Raw genomic sequence first — 24,328 nt, 5'->3', positions numbered from 1 at the left:
TGATCAAGATGGAATTCTTGTTTAGGTTAAACAAAGAAAAGAATGTTCTGGGTTTTGGAGAGAAGTTGGGTGCATGTTCTGAAGTGTAGAATGTCCTTACAGCCAGACCAGTGCCTGGAGCGTCTGAAAGATGAAAGAAACAGGCTGATAATTTGCTGTGGGACAAACTTACTTAGAATAGTTCAGAGAGCCAATGCAGGGTGAAACCTTGAAGACTGGATCAAAAATGGCTTCCAAATGTGTTGTGAGCAAGGTTATTGGATGCTTTGTAAATTCAGAGAGCACTGGACAAGCACTGGTGCAGTAATTAACAAAGCTCATGAGTGGTGTGGGAGAGGAAGCTAAAAGCTCAAGAAGCTTCTGAATCGAAAGGGCAAGGAGCCAGTTTCCTGAAGGGTCTGTGGCAAGGAGGCGGCTGGATTCTGAATTTTCCTAAGTACATTTATCCTTGCAACCCAGGTTCAAAAATGCCACTTTTAGTTTTTCTTGGATCCTTGAAGCCTCTGAGCCCGAGTTTTCAAGCAAAGATGGCAGTAGTGCTTCCTCCTCTTAGCTGCCCTCTTTAGACCACTCCAATTTCTTTTTCCCCTACTTCGAGACAGCTTAGCTGCTCGTGACACTGCAAGTAAATCAGTGCAGTTTACAGACAGTAGATTAAAATCAATTGGCATTAATTTCAGTTTTTATTAATGCTTTGACCTGTAACAGGTTCATTAGTAGTATCTGTCAGAGTTCAGAGCCATTACTGGTCAAGACTGTATACAGACAGAAAGATGTATAGCTATCCTATATGAAACGAACACTGAGTGGGTTTTTCTTCGCTTGTTTTTAGATTAAGTCGAGTTTAGTTAGTCCATGCATGGTCAGATGACAGCTATGTCTTTCTCAGCTGTTAAGCAAGGAATTCAGTGAAATCTCAAGGATGCTTGCAGCTTGGAAAAGGATATGACAGGAATAGTAGCAGACAGAGAATGAATGTTGGAAAAGTACTGATTGTTTACCTTAAAAGTTAGTACTTGGGTTACTTAAAGGGAAGTGAAGTAAAAGAGGGAGGAATGCATGTATGCAAATTAAACCTTTTATTTTCTCATATTGTTGTTGTGAGTGACAGATGCCAGGCTGATTTTCATTAGGCCTTGTGGGCTGCTTGCATTCTTCTCCATTCAGTGAAGAGGAAGGCTTGCAAGGCTTCAGAATTTCAGAAATAGCTCCAAGGTTCTGATTCTTCCAGGTTGTTTTCCAGAAGTGACAGAGCATATCCTTACTGTGACAGTAGTAAACCTTGGGTGCTCCTGTAGCTGAGGTAATGTAAGGATCACTAGGATAATTACTTCAAGGATGAGAGACCTGTCTGTCTATCAAGTAATGGAAAAGTTAAAGGAAAGCTCGTGTAATTTAAAATGCCAACATTTTCTGCCTTGTAACTGGGAAAACAAACTCCAGCGTTTCATTAGTCCCGAGCAGCATCTGTAGCTCATCTCCATGAACTTTGATAGAGTAGAAAGATTTCTGACTGTTCAATGACCCTCGTTCTCAAGTGCTGTCATGCTGGTGAAACTCTTAGATGACTGTAGTAGGTGAAATACATCAGAAGTACCTTTTTCCTGTGGGTTATCTGTTTAAAACAGCAGGTTGCTACTCTAGCTGGCACTTGGCAATTGTGAAGGTCACCTGGTAACATTTCTGGTGGTGTGCCATTATTTTCTAAATTTTAGCATCTACTGTACTGAATGATTCATGATAAATGAAGAGTAAATTTGTTTGCAACCTTTCTGGGACAGGAAAGGGTAGAGGTTGTTAGTGTGTGGGTTTTAAAAAAAACAACCACAAAAACCCACCACAGTGAAAGAAATGGAAAGTTACGTGTCTCCCGTTGGTGAAATGACTAATTCTTGCAAAGCATGATGTAGGTTTAAGGTAGTATTTTAAAGTGTTTGTCTAGCTTGTATGTATTCTGAAAGGGTTTGAGTCACATAGCTCTGTCTGTTGGGCCCTTGTGGTCCTGCTAAACATCTGAATGATGTTATGCAGCAACAACCTTTTATTACTCTGCCTGTCTCTGAGTGGTATTTCATTTCTGTTTAATGTTCTTGAGTGAAATGGTCCTGCGTGACAAGTAATTTAGTACTGGGGGTAAGTCCCTTGAATTCTTCATTGTAGTTCTTTATTGACATGCAGTTGCACAGGAGCTTGCAGCTATATAAGGAAATGTTACTTCAGGTTAAAATTAGCAAAGTGTGTTTCTTGATGGCACCTTTCAGGTATCTCTCTGCACTTCATAATGTAATATGGATGACATGCTGTGCTTAAAGAGAGAAAATCTACAGGTAACGAAATGCCAAGACAGATGGGATGCTTTCAACAGTAACAGGAAGGGAATTTCTGTTGGATGGGAAGCATAATGCTCCTGCTCCTTGGAATCCAGGTTTATAGGTAGGAAAAATGATTTAATACACAGAGAAAATGTAAATAGGTGGTTTACAAGTATCTAGGAGGCTGAATCTCTTCCAGTAAGGGCCTTGGAGGTGAGAATCAGAATGTCAGAGATGGCATACTGCAGCTCATGACTACTTTCTGAGGTCTTTGCACCTTTGTAGATTCTTGGTAAAACAAACAGATGCTCCCACTATCTAATGTTTTGTACTCACTTTTAGAGAGAGTGAGTCTTTTATTATTGCTCCTTGATTTCTCCAGGCATTGCTGCAGCTTTTTTTATTAATTTGTTCAATCTGTTTCAAATTAATTTCCACCAGATGCACTAGCTTTAAAAAAAAAATAAAAAATTTAAAGGCTGAGTCTTAATTTCCTGCCCATAATTCTAATCTTCTAAGGTCCCCTCTATATTATTTCTTTTTCTGATGTTGTGTTTGTAGAGGAATATTTCCTATTTTGGTATTATTTGCAGCTCCTTTAACTTGATCCTTATTCTTTCTTCCAGATAATTAATGAAGTTACTTAATGGGACTGGATCTAATGCTGATCCCTGTAATACCTACTAGCTATGTCTACCCCCTGCAGCTTGACTTGCTGCCATTTCTCATTATCTTTTGTTTATGGTCATTTGGCTGACTTTTTTGATCTGTGTGTGCTGGTAACCTAGCCAATTTGAATTCGTTTTTGACTAGGATTTTGTGGCAATAATAATGATACCTTTTCAGCTGTACCTTCTGTTCAAAGACTCTAGATATGTAGAAACAGATTAAACATCAAACCTTTACTACATTGTGGTGGCATAATAGTAGTATACCCTCTTCTAGAAGGGAAGAGGTGATTTTGTCTAGTGGTGTAGAAGACATGGACAGAGTTAGGACAAGTATCTAGAGACCACAGTTATAGTCACGTTGATTATTGCAAGGTACTCATTTATGACTTTAAGGATTTGGGAGAAGGAACTGTAAAAATTGCTTCTTGATCCTTGAGTCTTTTCATGTTCAAATCAAATCCTTCTTCAGTATTTCTTTTTCAATAGCTGTTTCTGTAAGTGCTTTCCTGTTCCCTGGGTGCAGGTTGAGGTTTTTGGTGGGGTTGCTGATCTTTACTGCTGTGGGATCAGCTCTGGGCTCCTGAGACTCAAACATGTTTTTAAAGACCTCCTATTTCTTTGACCTAAGTTGTGTTTCTGAAAACACAGCTTTTGTTTGTTGCGCTCTACTTCTTGCATATGCTCATTGATCTAACGCTAACTCAGTTTGCACTTTGTTCCACCCTTTATTTTCTTTAAGTCCTAATTCGTGGATGCCCTGTGGAATTTCTCTTTATGCTTCCTCTTCTTGTGCTCATATCAAGTGTGATGTTTTCCAGGTGTACCTTGTGTGGTTGTGCAGTTGAATATAGTAGCTGAAGGATGATTGTGCTTGATAAGGTGCCTCTCCCTAGTACTTGGTTCAGTCATGTGTTTGAGAACCAGCTGGTTCAGGATTGAGGTATCCCTGCTTTTTGAAAATGAAAGGGAAACCTCTAAGACTGGGAAACTTTCATCCTCACTTGGAGACTGCCAAAGTAGACACGGTACTAAATTGCCAAAAAGCTGTAACATCCTCAGTCTCTCTTCTCCGGTTCATGGGGTTGTGTTGAGGTTTTTTTGATGCCCCCTTTTTTTGTCCTTAACCTTACCACTATCATGTTCTTCCTCAAACAAAACTGTAACAATTCTGTTTAAATTGAAAACTTTTGGATTGCTCTTCCTAGTGGTATTAATTTTAGTCTAGACTTCAGAATACTTGGAGACCATGTGGGTACCCAATCAGAACTGCATCAGATGCTTCCATAATGGGAGTAGTAAACTGTTGGCTTTTATCAGTGTGTGGTGCCCCGTCTGACATCAGGCTGTTGTGCTGTACTCTTGCCTGTGCTGTGTCTGCCAGCAGAGCTCTGAGTTTAAACAATGGTCAGCAAATCCCTCTTCTAAAGCTGGATTAACTGTACTTTTTCCTTCCATGGAAACTGCTATTTGGGTAAGAGAGGAATCCAAAATTTTCATTTTCCTTCAAGACAGGCAAGCATATAAAGCTGAGCTGCTTTGCCATAGGAATTCAGGGAATTGCTGGCCAAAGAAGCAAAGTGTATCAACTAAACTATGTTGAAGGCCATCTGAAATGCCCAAGGTCTGCTCTTGTCAAGGTGTGTATGTGATGGGAATGCAGAAGTGAACCTGGCCCAGAAGTGGAAAAAGAGATAAAATGGTATCCGACACAGACCGTCTAACAACAGGTGTGCAAGGTATTAAGAGGCTATTAAAGACTATGCTACAGAATTCACTAATTTTAACCCCAAGTAAACAATCAGTTGCTCATGAGTTCTTAAAATACAGAAGTAAGAAATTAAGTGCATCTGTTGAAGTCAGGGCAAAATATTCTGATGTTTATTCTGAATCTGTTAACAACTGCTTCTGGTGATATCCTTCTACGCTTTCTCTGTGGAAGAAATCGCACAGCCTTACACCCATCACTATTAGGACTTTAGTTCTCTCCTTTTGCCTTTAATTCCATTATTCACATTCCAGTTCTTTTACACAGTCCTGCATTTTTTTCTTCTTAGTCACTGTAATTTGTCCTGTATTTTCACACTAGTTCAATATCCGCTTACAGCTTCTGTCCTCCCAGCATTTTTATATGGTAGGGTTAAAATTATACAAGATGGTATTTTCATATTTTTGGTTATCTTTTGTAATAATGGGGTTTGCAGAAAGATCTCTGCCTTCCATTGAAGGTCTTCTGTAGGCCATGAAGTGGAGAGTTAGGTGCCTCTCTGTTCAGGGGGAGGAACCCAGACCCAGGTGTTACTCAGTCTTGGACCAAAAAGATGATTGTTCTTTCCAAAGGCTTCTGATTCTGAACAGTCTACAACTGTAAATCATGCCAAATATGTTTGTAGTTCTGGCTTTTCTAAAGCTATTGGTGCTATTTTCCTTGCACCATAGAAGAACTACATGGATACTTAGCCACTGTTTTAGCTATGCTATTCCATGTTACAGGTACATGAAGAGTTGCAGGATGGTGCAAAAAACTGATGGCTGTGAACTTATTACTACTAATTAAAAAAATTACAGTAAGAGTTTCTGTGTTAGGATGAAAGGGAAAAGATGCAATCAATAGGGTGGTGTGGAGTGGAAGAGTCTCTCTTATTTAGCTGTTTCTTGGTACCTGGATAGAAGGAAAATTTGAAAAGGTGTTGACCACTGATGCCAGGGATCTTTTGCAGGTGTTCATTGAGGAAACTTCATCCATATGTGAATGTGAGAAAATTCTGATATTGCTAGAATGCTGCCAGAGCCTGACAGAGCAGGAATGTGTTCATGTCAACAGAAGAAAGACTTTTTTTTCAATAAGAACAATCATTCTACCTCCCCAGGAAGATGGTAGATCCCTATCACCGAAGGTTTTCAGGATGCCACTGGACAGGGTGCTAATTAGTTTCATCCAGGCTCCCTTTTCCACAAATGGTTGGGCCAAGTGATCTTTTGAGATTCCTTCCAACTTGGACCATTGCATGATTCCTTCTTGAAGCAACAACCTGTCGAATGTCGAATTGCTACAAAATAGTAGTAAGGGCTGCCTTCTGACGTTATTTTTACTGAAGAGAGAGAGAGGATTAGCATCTCTCTTTTTGGAATAAAGCATGCCATCAGGACTTAAACAGTGTTTTCATTCTCCCCTAGGTATCTGCTGTTTCTATTAAAACAACAGATACAAAGTCCAGTTTGGTAATTATTCTGTCTACTTAAGCTTCCTTTGCGATGTCATCAAGGTTTTTATGAATCCATGGCTGCTATATAGTAGCTCTGAGGATTGCAAATGACCTCATCAGCAAAATGGAACTTTGTATATTAGGTTTTGCTTTATGAGCTATATTGTTTGGCCTAAAGAAGAGTTGCTGTGAGGGGTGGGGGAAGCAGAGCAACAACTTACTGTTTAAGCAACCCTGCCCCACTGTCCCCGTCCCCCCCACCTCCAAAAAAAAAAAAGGCAGAAATAACAGGATGATTATTGACTTCTGCTTTCTGGCCAGAAATGGCATAACTGCTTTGCCAACTTTAGACATAAAATTACGTAGATCGTAACTATTGTTTTAAGGGGGGTGGGGGTAACTCACACTTCCTGAGGAGACATTTCATTTGTCAGATAAACAAGAAGGTATGGAGATATTTGGAAGGAATCTGAAGAAACTGGGCATGCCATGCTAAATTTAAGGTGATGGCAGATGTTAAGTATGAGGCTTGTGTTTAGACTGCCTTCTTGTTTTTAAAATCCGGAGGTTGTTTGTATACTTTGCTAGAAAACTGTTTGGTTACTGGATCCTGCTGCTATCCCATCTGGAGGGAACCAAACTGCAGACAGTGAAGATGATTTTTTTGGTTGTTTATACCATGGGCAAGTGAGAGAGTAGGAAACTTGTGTTGTAATCACATGAGGTATAAGCAGAGGCAAGGAAAGTTGAGTGATGTCAGCTCAGCACCTGGTAATATCTCTGTCTAGTTTTTTTGTATTGTTTTGTATATTTTGCATTGATAAAATATGTCAGGTTTTTGCCTCCTGCATATGGGAAAAGATTTTTGAATATAGAGAGTTAGTAAAATGTCCCAGCCTGCAACGTGATGGAAAGTTTTAGGAAAAATATTTGCATGGTTAAGCCCAGAAGTGCCTCTTTGTTCCTGCTCCAGAAGAATATGCAGAAGTGTAAGTAGATATATCCGCTTTGATTGTTGGTCCAGTTGCCTGAGCAGCAAACGCTGATTTCCGCCCTGTTCCTGGACCACTGACTAACTGGGATTGGAACGTGACACTGGAGGTTTAAATGTGCGCTTGGTTAGTCTTCTGTCTCGCGCTCCCGGTGTTTAATGAGAGCTCGAGGTAAAGAGAGTAAGTTTTCTGCTAAGGTTTCTCACACCAAACGCACCATTTCCGCTTGTCTTTGAGGGAGTTGGAGAAAACATGCTTCTCATCTTTATCCTTCCTGATCCTCTACTGTTACAGATCCAGTTACAGGTAATGTCACTGGAGCTCTGAGCACTGGGAAATAATCGTGAGACACTCAAGGTGAAATACTATCCACACCGAAATCATTGAGAAAATTCCTGCTGTCTGCAGGGGGTGCCAGGTTTCATTCACCTTGTTTGTTTTGGGAAAGACTAGCCATCCAGGGCTGGTTCTTCTGATACTGTTCTTAGGTTGGAAGTAGTGTGCTCTCTGAACCAACGTGAGCATTACTAGTCCAAGTGCAAGACAAGGGTAAATCATGATTTATAAAATGCTTCCCTGTAATGACTGTAAGGTTGGTTTCCCTATAGGTCACAAATCACAAACCATTAAATTTGCAAAGGTCATAATTTGAAATAAATAAGTAAATTATGCTTACATTTTAGTACTACAGATATCAACTAGTGCATATGAGAGAGTGTTGGTATCCTAATGTATTCTTCAGCTTCCAACAGTTTCAGTAGCATAGTAAAAACACAAAGCAGAGATGATGGAACATAGCAACTTTAATGAGGTGGGAGGAACAGATTTAATATGTGTGTGCATATATATAACCTGATATTAGTAGCAACTTTGAAGATAACTCTGTGTTTGACAATACAGCAGATTAAGTTACAGTTGGCAGACTGGGACAGCTGCACTAATTCTTCCTTTGCTGTTGCAGAGCTGTTCCACGCTGCTGTTCATATGGGGAAGGGCAATGAAGTTGGTGAGAGGATTAAAGAACAGGTCTTATGAGGAATGGCTGAGGGGAGTGGGAGTGTTTAGCCTGGAGTAAAGGAGGCCTGGGGACCTTATCACTCTATAAACTACCTGATAGGAGGTTGTAGGGGGGTTGGGGTTGGTCTCTTCTCCTGGCTAACGAGTGACAGGATGAGAGGAAATGGCCTCAAGTTGTGCCACGGATATTTAAATTGGATATTAGGAAAAATTGCTTTGCTGAAAGGGTTGTCAAGCACTGGAGAACAGGTTACCCAGGGAAGTAGTCAAGTCTCCATCCCTGGAGGTATTTAAAAGGTGTGTGTAGATGTGGCACTTAGGGATGTGGTTTAGTGGTGGACCTTGGCCATGTTGGGTTAATAGTCGGACTTGGTGATATTGGAGGTCTTTCTTTCCAACCTCAGTGATTCTGTAATTATATTCAGGAGCTAAGATAATTTGCCTTTACTTCTTTTCCCCAACTCCCTCATTTATGCTTATCCAGAAATAAATTATTAAATACATTACCCTAGTTTAAGAGTTGTTTGTGTTGATGTTTGATCCTTTCCTGTTGGTGAGCCTGGGCAAGATATAACAAGTCATTAGTACTTCCATTTTTGTCTCCTCCTAGGGGTGGTGGTGATGATGGTCTTGTGTACTCCAACAGAAAGGGATATTAGAGGTTTTCAAGTACCTGGGATAAGTACTTTGGGATACTGTTAAGCATAATGATAGAAAATTGCTTTGGAAAAGGTGATTTAAACAGGAACTACTCTGGAGACAATGTTCTGCCTTTTTAAATAGTTGCAGGCAGCAGCAGAGGATGGTTTGTCCTGAATTTCCTGTGCTGTCAGTTTGAAGAAACCTGTTTGATTTTTGTGGGAGGGTTGTGGTTATTCTGAATTTTCCTGCATTTCTAATAATTGGATATGTTGCTTAGTGACATCTGTGCTGCTTTTTTTTGCCGTCTGACTCTACATCACCAACTTGCTGTCTTTTTGAGTCAGCCTGTTCATACCTTGTAAGCCCTCTGCAGATCTCACCACTCTGCCCTCTTTTGCTTTTTATTCACCTTGTGTTCTTTCAGCCTTGAGCCCTTGTTAGACCAGATATTGTCCACTTTCCCTAGTATAGGCAATAATACTTTGAGATGTATGTGTTCTACTAAACCTTTTAAAAATAACTTGTAGTGAACATGGGGGAAAGAATAAAAGGTTATTACACCCATGGCAGACTGTGAACAGATGTCCCACAACAATTTGGTTGGTACAATTCAGCAGCTTGCGGATGTGCTTGGAAAATGGTTTGTAGTAAGGCCTTTCAACCTGCAGTGTAGCAGTTGGGAGCAGGCAGCAGAGGCTGGCAGAAACCTCCTCAACCAGTTTTGTTGCAGAAGAACCATAATCTAATTCTTCCTCAAGGAAGAAGTGCATCCCCTTTAAACTTAAATATTAGCTTTAGTAGCACAAATGGATGTCTTCACTGTAGGGAATTCAGCTGTTGAGAGAGTTGCAGAAGTGTTACATATAATTTTGAAGATACTGCTTTTCTCAATTAACATGTTAAATAAGGACGTTATGAGAATTTTTTTTTTCTTTTTTGCTTAGGTTAATACAGTTCATGGTTCGTCACAAACACACTAGATGTATGAGTGAGGTAAATGAAATCAAAAAGCCTGCAGATAGTTCAGGATGTATATGACTACCACTTGGGGCACGTATCTCTCTGTAATTCTTTCCTTATGATCTGTTGTTTAATCGGAGAGCCTTAGGTCTGTTTGGATTGCAGAAAGAAGGAACCATGCAAAAATATCCAGTCAGACTAGCCTGAGGGGGTTGGTGATTGATAGAGTAATCATTTGTTTAACAAAGGATTCTACTCCACAGTTACCCCTTCTCTTGTGGTGTCAGAACTAAGTGTAGCAGCAGCAGCGCGGTGCTCTAGGAAAGGAGTGAGTTTGTAAAATAGAAAGGGTGTTCTGATACCTGACATTCCTTGAATTTGTTCGTGACTAGTTCGGAGTTATTTTTCAGCTGATTTCTAAGTCTCTTGGCAGATTGCTCTTTGCTGTCACCTTCAAACACCCCAGTCCAGGAAACTGAGCATAGTGATAGATCTCTGATTTCAACAGTGTGAGGAGGGCGAAAGTTTTCCTTTGCAGTAGAGGATGTGTTCGTGCATAGAGTGTGTACATGGAGAAAAACTGTGATGTCACATTGTATTTAATTTTTACCCTAAAACAGATGGATCTCTTCAAAATATCTTCTTTCTTCTTCCTTTACAGGTGTTACGAGTAGCAGTGAATGCTCCTGTGGACGTAATCATTTTACATGTGCTGTCAGTGCTTTTGGTGAATGCACGTGTATCCCTGCTCAGTGGCAATGTGATGGAGACAACGACTGTGGGGACCACAGTGATGAAGATGGCTGCAGTAAGAATACCATCTTTGACTTGGGTTTGGGAAAATAGAATGTCTTTTTCTCTGCAGGTGCTTCTCTGTTTTACAGGCAAATCATACCATTTGTATGACTGATGTTTTGGGTTGTAGGTGACCTATTTTTGACTGACTTCAGTACTCAAAGTCCAACAGAGCACCAACATAAAGCACAGCAAAACACCCACTCTGGCTTTTGCAGCTGGTTTTAGATGGCTGTTGGACATGAATATTTTAGAGGGAGAAGAGGAAGAGAGAGAAGTACTTTTTTTTTCCCCACCCTTGCAAAAGCACTATCTGTGAACTAAATTATACGGGTTTGCTGTAAATATTAATGGGAAATAAACAGTGTGAAGAAGTGTTTTCAGAGTGTCTGCCCTCTTAAGTAACATTCTAGTTTATGTCCTGGCTGCCCTATGAAGGGAGGGAAAGGTAAACACCGTAATAATATTCATTGGTCTTGGGATATGCTACTGTGTATCTGCATAGTGTTGACATCTCTGTAGCTGAGCCCAGCGAGGTGAGAACTGATGTATAATGTCAGTTTGAGTGGGTTTAGCGTGATACAGATTAATAGAGAAAGCCTCTTTCCCTGGAGTCACAAGTAAGTTGCTTTCTTACCTCATCTCTTTGGATTGCACAGACGGTGGTAGAATTGAAGGGTGGAAAAAAAGGCTCAGTTTCATGGAACTCCTTTCCTGAAGGGAAACCCTAGAGCTGAAGATTTAAGGCTTCTGTCAAGTAACATGAATGAGGAGGAATTTATCTTCTTCTGCTGGATCTTTCTCTAACCTTCCCTGGTTTCTGCTGTTGATTAGTTGTATGGAAAGGAGCTTTCCTCATCTTTGAAATACTGTTTTAGAGAATCTCTTCTTCCTTAAATGTGGGAGATGTCAACCTAGCTTTGTGAAAATTTTTTTCCTTCTCATTTCTTGTTTCTTCAGATTTTGCAAATTTGAGCAACGTGGAAGACCTTGAGTGAAAAATGGGGTTTTGGTAAATAGTCTACCTGCAAATTGAGATGATCACTGTTTGGTGTAAAGATGATTAGTGAAAGGGTTGTTGGGTAAGGAAGTGATCTTAACTGGAGAAATCAAAAAAGGGGATGAAAACCCTGCGTGTTTATGTCCAGTAAAGAAAAGGGCCAATATGAGAACTTGCTGTGCTCGAAAAAGAGGAAATGGGAATCTGGGAACTGAAGAAATAAAGTTAGTCTCAGAAGAACAGGAGGGAGGAGACTTTGCACAATTGCACAGGCTGAAAAAGGAGAATCTGAGCAGGAATTAGGGGCTTGGGGAGGTAAGGCATATCCAATAGCTAAACTGGTTTTACTGGCTTATTATTAAGCACAGAGGAAGATTCCTTGTTTGTTTGTTTGTTTGTTTGCTGGGGGGTGGGGAAACAGGGGGATGATGGTGGGATTGTTTGGGGTCTTTTTTGGTGGGCTCAGTAACTATTTAGGTGATACCTGTTGATATGATCTTCTTTTTAATTCAACAGTGTTATACTTTGAGCACCAAAAGTTTTAAGCCAAGTAGGCATGGCAGGACTGGGGGGCAGGAGAGATAAGATCTTCCATAGGAACTAGCAGGTGGTGGTTCAAAGCTAAGGAGTTGTTTGTTCATACAACATATGCTTAAGCTGTGAATCTCCTTGCCACAAAACATTGATTCTGAAATGTCAAACGTTGTCAGGCAGCAATCTCACAAGTTTATGGATGTATAATCCACTAAGGACTGTTAAAGATGAGTATGCCACCTCTTGTTTGGGAATTCTTTGTATTACAAATAGAAGCAGATTCTGTGTTCTGAGGAAGAACATTTACTTGCAGGCGACTCTGTTGCACTCTTCTCTTGGCATCTGCTGATGCATCTTGTCTCTCTGTGGCCTGAAAGAGAGGAACCTTTGGTCTTGCACAGTAAAGCTGAAGTTATGGTGTATCTGTAATATATTAAGGAGATCTGGTCCATATGTATTTGAGTGGAAGCTGTACAAAATGGAAAGTAGAACTGAACTATGATCAATCTGCTGATATTCTTGGGACTGGAGGTTGGGAAGTATATAAGGTAGAGGCAGACGACCAAGTGAGGCAGAGAATGTAGGAACTGGATTTGATTTCTGCCTTCTTTAATGTACAGTTTCAAAGATGGTTGGCCACTGTAGTTAAAGGCAACAAAAAGGTTTCTGTTGACAGCAAAAGGAGGGCTAAGGAGAGTCTCCATCTTTTGGTGGATGCAGAGGGTAACATAGTGTCAGGAAACTGATGAAAAGGTTGAGTTACTTAATGCCTTCTTTGCCTTAGTCTTTGATGCCAAAACCAGTTGTCCTTAGGATATCCAGCTCCCAGAGCTGGAAGTTAGGGACAGGAACCTGACTGAAGCCCTCATAATCCAGAAGGAAATGGTTAGTGACCTGCTATGCCAATTAGACACCCCCAAGTCTATGGGCCCAGATGGGATGCACCCAAGAGCATCTGAGGGAGGTGGTGGAAGAACTTGCCAAGCCAATTTCAATCATTTACCAGCAGTCCTGGTTAACTGGAGAAGTTGCATTTGACTGGAAATAGCATCTCCAAGAAGGGTCAGAAGGATGATTCAGGGAACTGGAGTTAAATCCAGCTGGTGGCCGGTCACCAGTGGTGTTCCCTGGGGCTCAGTATTGGGGCCATAATACTGGCCTTAAGTTGCACCAGGAGAGATTCAGATTAGATATTAGAAAAAAATGTTCACTGAAAGAGCAATTAAGCACTGGAATAAGTTGTCCAGGGAGATGATAGAGTCACTGTCTCTGGAAGTGTTCGAGGTGTCTGTATGTGTCACTTGGGGTTATGGTTTAGGGGTGGTTTTGGTGGTGCTGGGTTGACAGTTGGACAAAGGTCTCTTCCAAGTTTGATGATTCTGTAATTCTGTGATCTCATTCAGAGCGTGACTTGTGCTGTAGGTCTCTACAATGTAGTGAGAGGGGTAAGCTAACATGTACCGAGAAGGACATTAGATTTGACAAGATAGGAGGGGAGATAAAGAGCAGTATTTATTCAGAGTAGAAAAGTGACTCAAGGGGAAGGACTAGAATATGAGTTGCCTTTTTGAATATTGCATTGTGGTAGAATAAATACAAAGAGGAGAACGTTTTCAGCTGACAGCCAGCAGTACTTTGAGTGCGATTTAGTGGAAATAAGAAAGCAAAAATAAAATTTAAGCAATGAGACTAGAAATGTTAAGTGCATGGCTTTCATGGAGTGAAATATTGGACCTTCTCTGTTTTGAACTTGACTTATATATTTATTTATTGACTTTTACCAGTTTTGGAATCAATCGATTTCTTTTAAATACAAATATTGAGCTGAAAGTTTGGGTTGTTGTGATGAAGTCATCATGCAAGGCCCAGATATATTAAAGGCCTAGTTAAAAAATTACTGAGATTCCTCAGAAACCATGGGGCTAGTCTTCATGCTGGAATGGGCCCAGTGGTTCATGCTGACTTGTGAGTCTCAATCAGTGCAACCACTTATATGGACTCTCATGAGATGCTAAAACAATCTGGATTCTTTTCCAGCAATGTATGGATGTGCAGCTCTGAGTTTTAAAGACAGGAATTATAATATCATCAAGTAGATGTCTCTGATTAGAAGAGTGAAAAGAATTGTTTGCAAGGAATCCCACCTTTCTGCTGGCCTGCTACAAGCTAGTTTTAGAATTTTCTTTTTTTCTCCTGTGAATGTCCTAACTTTCCAGAGGAATAAAACTGTAACCATACTTTATTATGGTTTACTTTCCTTCCATGTATCACGTGCTCATATGTATAGTGTAAACCAATACAACAAGAAGAGCAAGTTCCTGAGAAAATTCTATTTCCTTGGGAAAAAGACAGGAGAATGGGAAGACACTGGACTACTGGACTCCTAATAAAGCAAGGGAGTGAAACATGGGCTGGGGGTAAAGATGAAAATTGATTTAGCAAATCAAGATTCAGTCTTGCATCTGTCTCTATATAGTACTGCATGTACTCGAGTAATTGATTGGAGTTCACTAAATTCTATATCAATGCAATTTTCTAACCTTGAATGGGTAATCTGTCACTTTGTTAAAGAATGACAGCTTGGAATGCAGTGCATGTGATGTAAAAAAAAAAGAAAAAAGAAAGATACTTGGCAGTGAGAGGAGTTACAGCTATGAAAAACTAGAGCAGGCACATGGAGCACTTACTCCCTTGAGACATTTTCAATTTCAAGATAAATTCTTAATATGTGGTGAGTTTTACTTTGTTTAGTTTTTAATGTTTTTTTTACAAACTATAAAACAAATTATCACTTTCTGAGTTGGTTGTGCTAAGTTTTTCCTCAAATGGTACAATTTCCGCACATCCCAGACACTTTGCACTTGTATTGGTGTCCTTGGAATGCCTGCCGCTTGTAGGCGTTTTCCCGTTGTTTTAGGGAGAGCCCTGCCTCTGCTTACCTGTGACAGGAACTGTTTTCCTTGCAAATTTGAAGCCCTGCTGTGATAGAAGCCAATTATTCCGTGACATGCTTGCTTCCTGCTCTGGATCATGTTTACAAGCCAGAGTGCTGCAGTAATAATAGCAATAAGCAAGCTCCCAGCTGTCATGCCAGCTTCATAGGCTTTCTCTGGTGTCAGCTCTCTGGCTTGCTGACAGGATCTGGTTTGGAAGCGTTTGCTACACATACACAGAGTAGCTCAGCTGCCTTCCTGCCTTGCGCCAACAGAGACTACTTTGGACTGTCCCTAAAGAAAGCCACATGCAAGCAGAGGAATGGTTTTCATTCTGCCCTCCTGTATGCCCTTTGAAGTCCAGCATGGTGTGAATGAGTCCTACTTCCTGTGGCAAGGGTGAAAGGACAACTGAGTAAACTTGGCCTGAGAATTCATAAATAGTTCTGTTTCTTCTAAGATACGTCAAATCCTGTGATAACTGTCCCCCCAGAAGAGCCTTCTTGATGTGAATTTTGGATCTGTATCATATATAACCAGCCTGTAAATTGGTAACTTCTTGGGACACAGACTTACTTGCTTACTCCATGCACTGTTGTACAATATTTTGTAATTTAAAGGGGCTGAAGGAAGAATTTACTCCTTTTACCTTAAAGATTACTAAAAGTGTCTGTTCCCATCTCATTGGGAAATTTGCACAGTTCCTGTTGAGTTGCAATTCATTCAAGCCCAAGAGAGGGTCTCTTTCTTGCCAGGAACGGGACTGTCGGTATAGCTGCTTATCAGTCCCACAACGAAAATTTTTGAGGTGTTGTGAGGATAAAAATCTCATAGATCTTTTACTAAAATTAATGGAAACTTTAAAAGAAAATTTCCCTCTGCCCTTCACTTAATTACCAGTCTTGAGCTCAGATGCAATGGCTCAGGTGAAGCTTCATTTCTAAACTTCAAGTTTTATGAATTAGGAACTCCGGTTAAGAGTTCAGTATTCTCATGTAAACACACGAGTTCCGTATCTGCAACTTTGCCATTTTATTAAGCTCAGAGTCTGTGTGTTTCATTTAAAAGGCATCAGAATTAATGCAGTGCCCCCTCAGGCAGAGTGCTTGTGATCAGAGGGCTGTGAAAGATTGGGTGGTGATACTCTTTTAATTTTTTTCTTTGTTTTTCTTTTTAATTTTCCTTTCTTTTGACCAACAGCATCATTAAATACAGTTCAGCAATGTGATTGGAAACATTTTATGTTACTCTGGAACGAGGGTTTCCAAGACATCTGTTAGTAAAATGCAGTGTCTCCTATTTCTTCCTGAGAGTAACATCCTATTTCTTCCTGAGACTAACAGCCTTTACTTATGTTACTGGACTTTTTGCCCACTGAGCTGCAGATCTCAGCAAACAGATCTCTGTTTGAGGGTATCTGTGTACTCATACACAGGCATGACTGTGGGCATAGCTGGGGTTCAGGCTGCAGGGTGGTTTTTTTAAATTATTTTTTTCGCTTGTATTTATTTTTTAAATTAACTTCTTGTTCTTCGCATGAATGAGAGTTTGTCTTATTAAACAACCAGTATTGTTCAAACTGCTGTGTTCCAGACCTGAACACCGGTTGCTTGCTGTCCTGGGGTACAAAGCAACCTGCTCACCACAGGCGATAGGGATAAAGTGTTCAAAGGACAGTGGGACGTGATTCAGTCTGCGTTTCACCTTATAAACTTCCCTTTTCCCCCGCCCTCCCCCTTCCCCTTCTGCTTGGCAATAAAAGAGCGTCCTGTGTAATAGGAGTTGGGAGGGGGGAGGACTAGCAGGCTTATGATAGACCTAGCTTTGCTGAAACCTTGGATGATGTCCAGTGTGACCATGCAGAGGGATGAGCTCAGGGAAATGGTTGGAAGTTCAAAGGCCTTTTTGTATTGCTCACTGTCGGTTGACAGATGTGTTCTCTTGAGCTGTTGCTACCCAGCCTTGCTCTTTCCACTGGCTCCCCTTCCTTGGGCTTGTTCCCTGTCCTGCCCCTCTGCTCTGCCTAGGGGAGGCAAGTTGGTCCCTCTCTGTCTAGGCATTTGCCTGCCTTCAGCCCCATTCTAGGGCTTGGCTTAGCTCATCTCTTTTAGGAAAATATTGTTTCTTTGCATAGATATGGAGAGATCGAGCTGGAATTGAGCAGGGAAGGGGAGTTGAGTCTTAACTGGGTTTAATGTTGGCATTACCTAATCCTGCTGTGAGTAGTGGTGAAAGCAGGTTAGTGCAATCTGTGATTGCTTGCTCATCAGTTGAAGTGATGGCTATGAAGGAGTTGCAGCTGTCTTAGGAAGTAATAAATATCCTTCATTTTATGGGTTGGAGAAGGGGGCTAAAGAGGCAGAACTGTCCTATGGTCATGCATCTATATCAAGCTGGGAAGAGAATATGGGGGTTCAGTTTCTAGTCTTCTAGATGCTAATCTAGCTTGTCCTCCAGCAAGATGAAGAGGTCTTACTCTGTCTCTGTCAGTGAAAGGAGTTCCTGCTTCTTCAATTGTATTGCCATGTGCCCTTCTTCTGACTATGGGTTTTAAAATGAGCTATATGAGTAAAAGCAATACACTTAGTAGATTGCATAGCTGCTCCATCATGTCAGGACAAAATATAGTGGAGGTTGTTTGAGTGTCCTAAGAGTGACCTCTTAAGTTCTGAATTTCCTCCTAAGTTCAAATTTCCAAACACTTTGAGTGTGTTTTCAGCTGTACTAAACATTCACTCTGGGCTAGTGATATGCCTTTGGCTTTAACTCCATAGGAATAGAACACATCAAAATATGAAGTAATAAATGTCCAGCAAAAGAGCTTAATAACAACTTTAGAGGAAAGGGCTGTACAGTGGAACTGAAGCCTGATGTGTTTCGAACAAATAGAAGGAAAGAGGAATTTTCTGCGTAGGCAGTTTGCTTTTTAATGGGAAGAAGGGATGGTGGATTGGGAGGGCAGAGCTAGGAAGAAGGGGTTAGGAAGAAACTGCTGCCAAGTGAAAGCTGCCCCCAGAATCTCTTGCATTTTCTTTTGAAGCATCTGTCTCTGACCGTTATTAAATTCAGGTTCCAATTATATGTGGATCCCTGCCCTGATCACATTGGCAGTTCCTCTGCTCTGTGAGACCTTAGCCCTCATTCATTAGTTTGGGATTTTTTGTCTAAGTGGGTTTGTGGTTTTGATTCCTTCTTTAAATGAAAGCTCCTGTAGAAGGGGATTTAACACAACCCCCCCATCACCCCACTGCCCCCAACCCCCAGTGTTGTCTGGCTAGCACACACTTGTCTGCTGGGTTGGGAATTTGGTTCTCATAGCAGTTTGTATTTTGCTCTCTTTCCCCTGCTCTATCTCCCCTGTGCTTGAAGCTCGATTTTTATATCTAGGGGGAGTATGAAATTGGCTGAACCGCTCCCTGTAGGAGTGGAATTTCATTTTGTGTTGTTACCTCATGAAGGGATGCAGCAGTTCAGTGGGATAATGGTATCCATCTGAACCAGCGCTAATGGCTTAACCCTCTGGGAGCCTGAAGAATTCTCCCCTGGAGAGTCAGCATGCAAATTCCCTTCCAGGTGGCTTCTGTGCAGTCCTTTGGTGATTAGTCACGCTCAAGCATAGCTGGGAGGATGGTTGTAGTCCTGAAACGGCAGCTGAGGCCAGGGAAGGTTTGCTCAGCACGCAGTGTATGGAAGTTGAGCTTGGGGAAGAGACGTCTCATATGTGGGAATGACCATCCGAGTCCAAAAATGTCTTGGCTTTGTTAGGAAGCAGAGTTTGGGAAGCAGAGAGTTTTCTACTTCCACCTTCCCTGGGGAAAAAGAGGAAGCTCCTTCTTCATTTCGCTGCAGCAACACAAGGGTTCTCAGAGAAAGTGCAATGTAAGGAAATGGGTCAGCTATTGGAAGACCAGGGTGCTGTCAAAACTGGAGGGTGAAAATACAGATTTTGTATGCTTCCCTCTCCTTCATACCCCTCTAAGGCCTAGAAGTAGCTGGATATGGCCTGGATAAATATCTGCATGTGACATCCTGGACATAATGTGAGAGACCTTCTCCCAAGGGCCAGTGCCGAATTCTGTGAGTGTTGAGGGCAGCTACATCTGCAGTGATGTTCTCAGATACAGAAATGCCTATACCTGCCACACTACAGAGCTGAGATGATCTGAATTTGTGGTTAGAAAAAGAGACGTTAGAGCAAGTCTGAATTTAACTGCACTAGTCTAGTGTATTCTTACAGTGAGGGGCTTTTAGGACAAGCCCTTGGTGAGATATGCTGGAGGACTTGCTATAGAGAGCAGCGAACGATTCAGTGTAATATAATCCTTGCTGCTCTCATAGGATATTGGCAGCAGTCCTGGGCCAAGGGGAAACAGGGGGTTGAGAAAGCTGGAAAAGCTGAAAATGTGACTATCTGTTCTCCTTATTAAATCCTTCTGCTTTTGTGTGTGGCTGCTGTCTTCACCTGCTTTTAACCACCTTCCTCCCCTCATACTCCCACCTCCAGGATAGTGTTGGCAAGGGAAGGAGTAGCAGCATAGCAGAGGAGGGCTGGCCTGCCTGGTGACAGATGGGAGATGCTGTCGGCAAGCTGGGCTGGGATGAAAGGGTTTCAGGCACTAGCCTTTCTAGCCCTCGCCCCTTCACATCGCCGAGCAAATGTTGTTCTTAGGAGAACACACCTGTCAGGAACAGTCTTGCGCAGCCCCTTGCCTATCACAGCTGGCAGCACTTAAAAGTATGAACCTCCTGAGGCTGAGTGTTCCTCTCATCTGTGGGGGGAAGAACAGGGCTGATGCTCCCCCTTGAATTCCAGCTTTGTGGCTCCAGGCCTCTTCAAACACTGTGGATTTGTGGTTCCACTCCATTGCCAACAGACTCCTGTGTAGGCAAGCATCATCCCATCCCTGTCCTCTTCTTCTGTCCCTTCTGGAAACCTCTAGCAGGGTTTGGATTCGGTTGCCTGCACCTGAGGTACAGCAAATTATCCCAAGCAGTGGATTCCTACTTCTAAGCTTCTCCTTGCAGATTTCTTGACAAAAAACCTGGCAGTCCCTATGCTGAAACACATGCTATAGCATGTTGCCTTGTAAAGTCCTGTTCCCCTAAACATTGCTTCTTATAGCAGTGTTTCTAAAGAACTTGCTGTGTAATAGAATCAGGATGGACTGCACTGGGAAACAGGCGGGAAAGATGTTGATAGTATAATTTTGCTTGTTATAAAACAAATGCAGTTATGGGAGGACAGCAGGCTCAAGGATGAAAGAGAAAAAAATAACTCAGTGGGGGGATTGCAGCAGCTACTTTATTGTGGAAAGGTCAGTGTTTCTCTGGGGAAGAGAGACTGCCAAACTACAGACCTACCCTGGCCCCCCCATCTGAGGAACAGCTCTTCCTGATGACTTGAAATTTTATGTCTTTTGTTTCTGAGAGGTGTAGCCCTGCTCCCTCAGGAGGGAAGGAACCTTGCTTTCAGGAAGGAAGCTGGCTGCAGCTCCATGAGGTGTTTCTTTGCTCTTACAGTGCTGCCCACTTGCTCTCCCTTGGACTTCCACTGTGACAACGGAAAATGTATCCGCCGGTCATGGGTCTGCGATGGAGACAATGACTGTGAGGATGATTCTGATGAACAGGACTGCCGTAAGTCACCTCTCTGAGGGAAGAGGGTGGGTGCAGTGCCTGCCAGCCATGGCTGGAGAAAGTTGACCCTTTTTATTGCAGGAATTGAAGAGTTTATTCACTGAATCAGACTTCTGGCTTGAAATAAGCTGTATCTTGACTCTGACAGAGGTGTGTACCTCTAAGCCCTTCTGTCTTGGCACCTGGCTTGCTGTTCAGCTGCCTGTTCTGGGGGAGGGGACGCATCTCCATCCAGCTGTAGAACCGTTTATGCCCTGCAGCCTTGCTAGTTAATATCCCATGAAACACTTCCCTGAGCTGAGCTCTTTGTGCCCTCCCCTGTTCGTGGAAACACCTAACCCCTGCCAAATCCTACTGAACTGGATGTCTGGCTGACTTCCTGTGGCCTCAGGTTCCACTGTCTGACTTTTCTGTGGTGCTGGGCTGTCACCAGCATCTGTCCCTTCAAACAGAGCTCCTTGAGATGGAGGTACTGTAAGGATATTGCCCACACAGAGACAGGTTACCCTGAAAGCTAACAGTCTGCTGCCATGTGAGGTGCCATCTTCAAAAGATTTGCCACGACAGCCTGTTAGCTGTGAGCATTGCTGATGTGCTTCTACAGATTATTAAAATGGAGGAAATTTGCCTGAGTCTTTGACTTTCAACCCCCTCTTTTCCCCTTTGTGTTGAGGACAAGAGTTACTTGTCCCATTAGCAAAAGGGGGTCAGGGATACAACTTTCATTCTCCTGCAACAAATCATCAGGTCTGTACTTGGCAACACATGCCAGAGAACCAGTGTGTTATGCAGCACTGGAGCTTCAGCTTTGCTGTAACTGTGCTGGTTGCTAGGGCTGGCATCAGGCTGCAGTTGGGAGCAGAACTGTTCTGCTCTCTGGTTGAGGTGGTTGCAGCTCCTTAGTAAGCATCACTCCACAGCCCTTGAATTCTACAAAAGTTCTGTGCGTGGTGCTCCAGAGTGACTCTGATGAAGGAACCCCATCTCAAGAAATGTGAAAATAAAGCTCTTGACTGCAAAGTATTCCATGTCCACTCCTTGCATGGAAATCTGTTCACTTTTTGATCAGTATACCCCTGATCTTTGCCTCCCTTTTTGGACAAAGGACTGGGAAAAGAGGTTCAGGGGTTGACATCATGTGTGATACTCTGGAACTCAGGTCTCTATATTCAAATATATTAATGAAAGAATCAGTATATAGGTCAGGGTCTGTTTGGTTTTCTGTTTTTCATAAAATGTTGCAATGCCCTCATATCTATGACAACAGTGGAGAAGTGTGTGATCAAAAGATTTAGAGATTAATGAAAGGAGGAGGGCAAGGTTCTGTGCATAAAAGATTCCTAGGGGTTTTTAGATTAATAGTAACCATAGGAGGATTTCTGTTGGATGAAGTCCTCGGGTGCTAATTTTGCAGTCCCTTTCCTTTCTTCACTGGTCTGCAGGCAATCTTCCTTAGCAGAGTGGCAAGCAGGGTGGAATGAGGCTGCAAATACTGAGATGTTCAGAAGAGGAAGTTAAAATTTTCCCTCCCCTTTCCTTTGAAGACAGCTTTGGCATTGTTGTGAAAAAAAGGTGGAAATATAATACAATTAGCAGTTATTTGTTAGATAATGATAGGCCCTATTAATTCCTTTAAAAAGAGACCTGGATTGCCTTTTTTTTTATCCTGTGCTGGAATATCTCGAGTCTGGCTTGGGCTAGGCTAGAATCCCAGCACAGGATGGGTGGCTTCGTCTCTCTGTTCTGTGTACTTCTTTCAACCTACGTTCTCAAGTTTTAGAGCCAGCTGTGCTGTTGACTTGTGAATGGAATGGAAGAGAGACACTCAAGAAATCTCACAGTTACTCTCCTGGTATTGTTGGGGAGATCAACTCTCCAGCATTGTGGTGTCCTCGGAGGACGATGTTGCTCGATTTGTAACATGTCACACATTTGGTGTTCTGCAAGCTAAATCTTCTTGCCTTGCCTTCACCTTGTGCCCGTTGTGTCCCTGCAGCTCCTCGGGAGTGCGAGGAAGATGAGTTCTCATGTCAGAATGGATACTGCATCCGCAGCCTGTGGCACTGTGATGGTGACAATGACTGTGGCGACAACAGCGATGAGCAGTGTGGTGAGTAATGTGGTTCTCTAAGTACTGCCCTGCCATACTTTAAAAGGAGTTGTGCAGACTCCAACCTGTGCAGCTCTAGGATCCCCTGAGCATGGTGAAGGCTCACAACTGGCTTTTCTGGGCTGGGCTTGTGGGACGTTCTGTTCCGTGGGCTGGCTGCTTGGGATCTCAGGCTATGTGGCTTACCTGCAAGGTACGAAAATCACTTGAGACCTTTTGTTCCTTGACACTGTGACTTGTGAAGTCCCATTGGATTCCTTTTGAATCCAGCACTGTGTGCCAGTAAAGGAACAATGATGGTTTTGCTCAGGCCCTGCCTGACATGGGTATGTATGGTTTAATGAGAAGTCTCGTGCCCTAGGAGCTTCAGGAGAATGCTACAGTGGTTTTTTGGGTTCTCTCATAAAAGCCAAGGCTTTGTTTGCATTGCTGTCTCTGCAGATATGAGAAAGTGCTCAGAGAAGGAGTTCCGCTGCAGTGACGGCAGCTGCATAGCTGAGCACTGGTTCTGTGATGGTGACACGGACTGCAAAGATGGCTCAGATGAAGAGAATTGCCGTAAGTGCTCTCCTTCCTTTGTAACCACAGGAAATAGCCCTTTGGACCTGTTCTTGTTTTGGGTTTTGGCACGTTTTCTGCAGCAAGATCAAAAACAAGTTAGTCCTGCCTGTACTGGCAGCTATGCTGTCATCAGCTGCCTACCCCAGAGGGCACAAGAGAGTGGTGTCTCTCGTGTTACCTCACAGGCATACTTTGTCCATGCCTCTCTGCTTCTCTGTTCCTTCTCATGGCTGTGACCTTGAGTCAGAGCAGGAGGCTTATGCTTTACTGAAGATAGCTCTATATAAAACTGTTGGAGCTGGAGGGCAGGGGGGAAGGGAAGAAAACTATTCCCTTCTTTTTTCTCTTGTCCGACTCTTGACTGAAATTTTGGAAGAGGGATGGTGCTTATTGACAGCATCCTCAGGTACTGCACACTATAGGGATTGCCTGCCTGCCCAATCTCTTTTCACTTAGATGCTTTTTGCAGGATGTTGCCCGAAAACTGACTGATGGGAAAGGGAAGGGCATGAGAACCCACAACAGTTGTTTTCTCCTTTGCCTTCACAGGCTTGTAGCAAGTGGGACACGAGTTTGTGTCCCTTCCTGACCCACACTGCCTGTCTTCTGTGTCTGTGAATGCTGTCTGTGTCTCTGGGACTTGCAGTGGTCCCTTCCCCCACCCTGCTCTCCTTTGAGAGCATTTTGCAGAATTTGTTCTAGATAGCAGGAAACTTCAAAAGGCTCTGGGAGGGGGATCAGGGCTGCCATCTCCTGAAGGGCAGGGGGAGTGGATACATGGGGGAGTTGTCTTTTATCTCTCCAGATAATGAGAGTTGGCAGGAAGCCAGGGGCTGCAAACATTTCTGAGCCAGGAAAGGCTCTAGGAGGAAGGGAGCCTCTTTCCGTCTCCTTTTCCCCTCTCCCTTTCTCATTCCCTTGCCTGTCACTTCACCAAAGGCAGTGGATGGACACTCAGGAA

At 42.5% G+C, this 24,328-nt stretch overlaps 1 protein-coding gene across 3 annotated transcripts in view; it reads left to right on the top strand.

The window, feature by feature from the left end:
- The window catches only part of LRP4 (LDL receptor related protein 4), an 81,418-nt gene that overhangs the window by 28,506 nt on the left and 28,584 nt on the right, over positions 1–24,328 (top strand). For all 3 annotated transcript variants that reach the window (XM_050334821.1, XM_050334820.1, XM_050334822.1), the window contains exons 2-5: positions 10,459–10,605; positions 20,580–20,696; positions 22,693–22,806; positions 23,248–23,364. In XM_050334821.1, coding sequence (XP_050190778.1) covers positions 10,459–10,605; positions 20,580–20,696; positions 22,693–22,806; positions 23,248–23,364 — 495 coding nt within the window. The remainder of the gene's footprint in view (positions 1–10,458; positions 10,606–20,579; positions 20,697–22,692; positions 22,807–23,247; positions 23,365–24,328) is intronic.

This window comes from Myiozetetes cayanensis, unplaced genomic scaffold (assembly GCF_022539395.1).
Source record: "Myiozetetes cayanensis isolate MyiCay16 unplaced genomic scaffold, myiCay2020 scf6-25, whole genome shotgun sequence".
NCBI classification, from domain to species: domain Eukaryota; kingdom Metazoa; phylum Chordata; class Aves; order Passeriformes; family Tyrannidae; genus Myiozetetes; species Myiozetetes cayanensis.
Note: the sequence above shows the minus strand (reverse complement) of the source record. Positions and strands in the feature narration are given on the sequence as shown.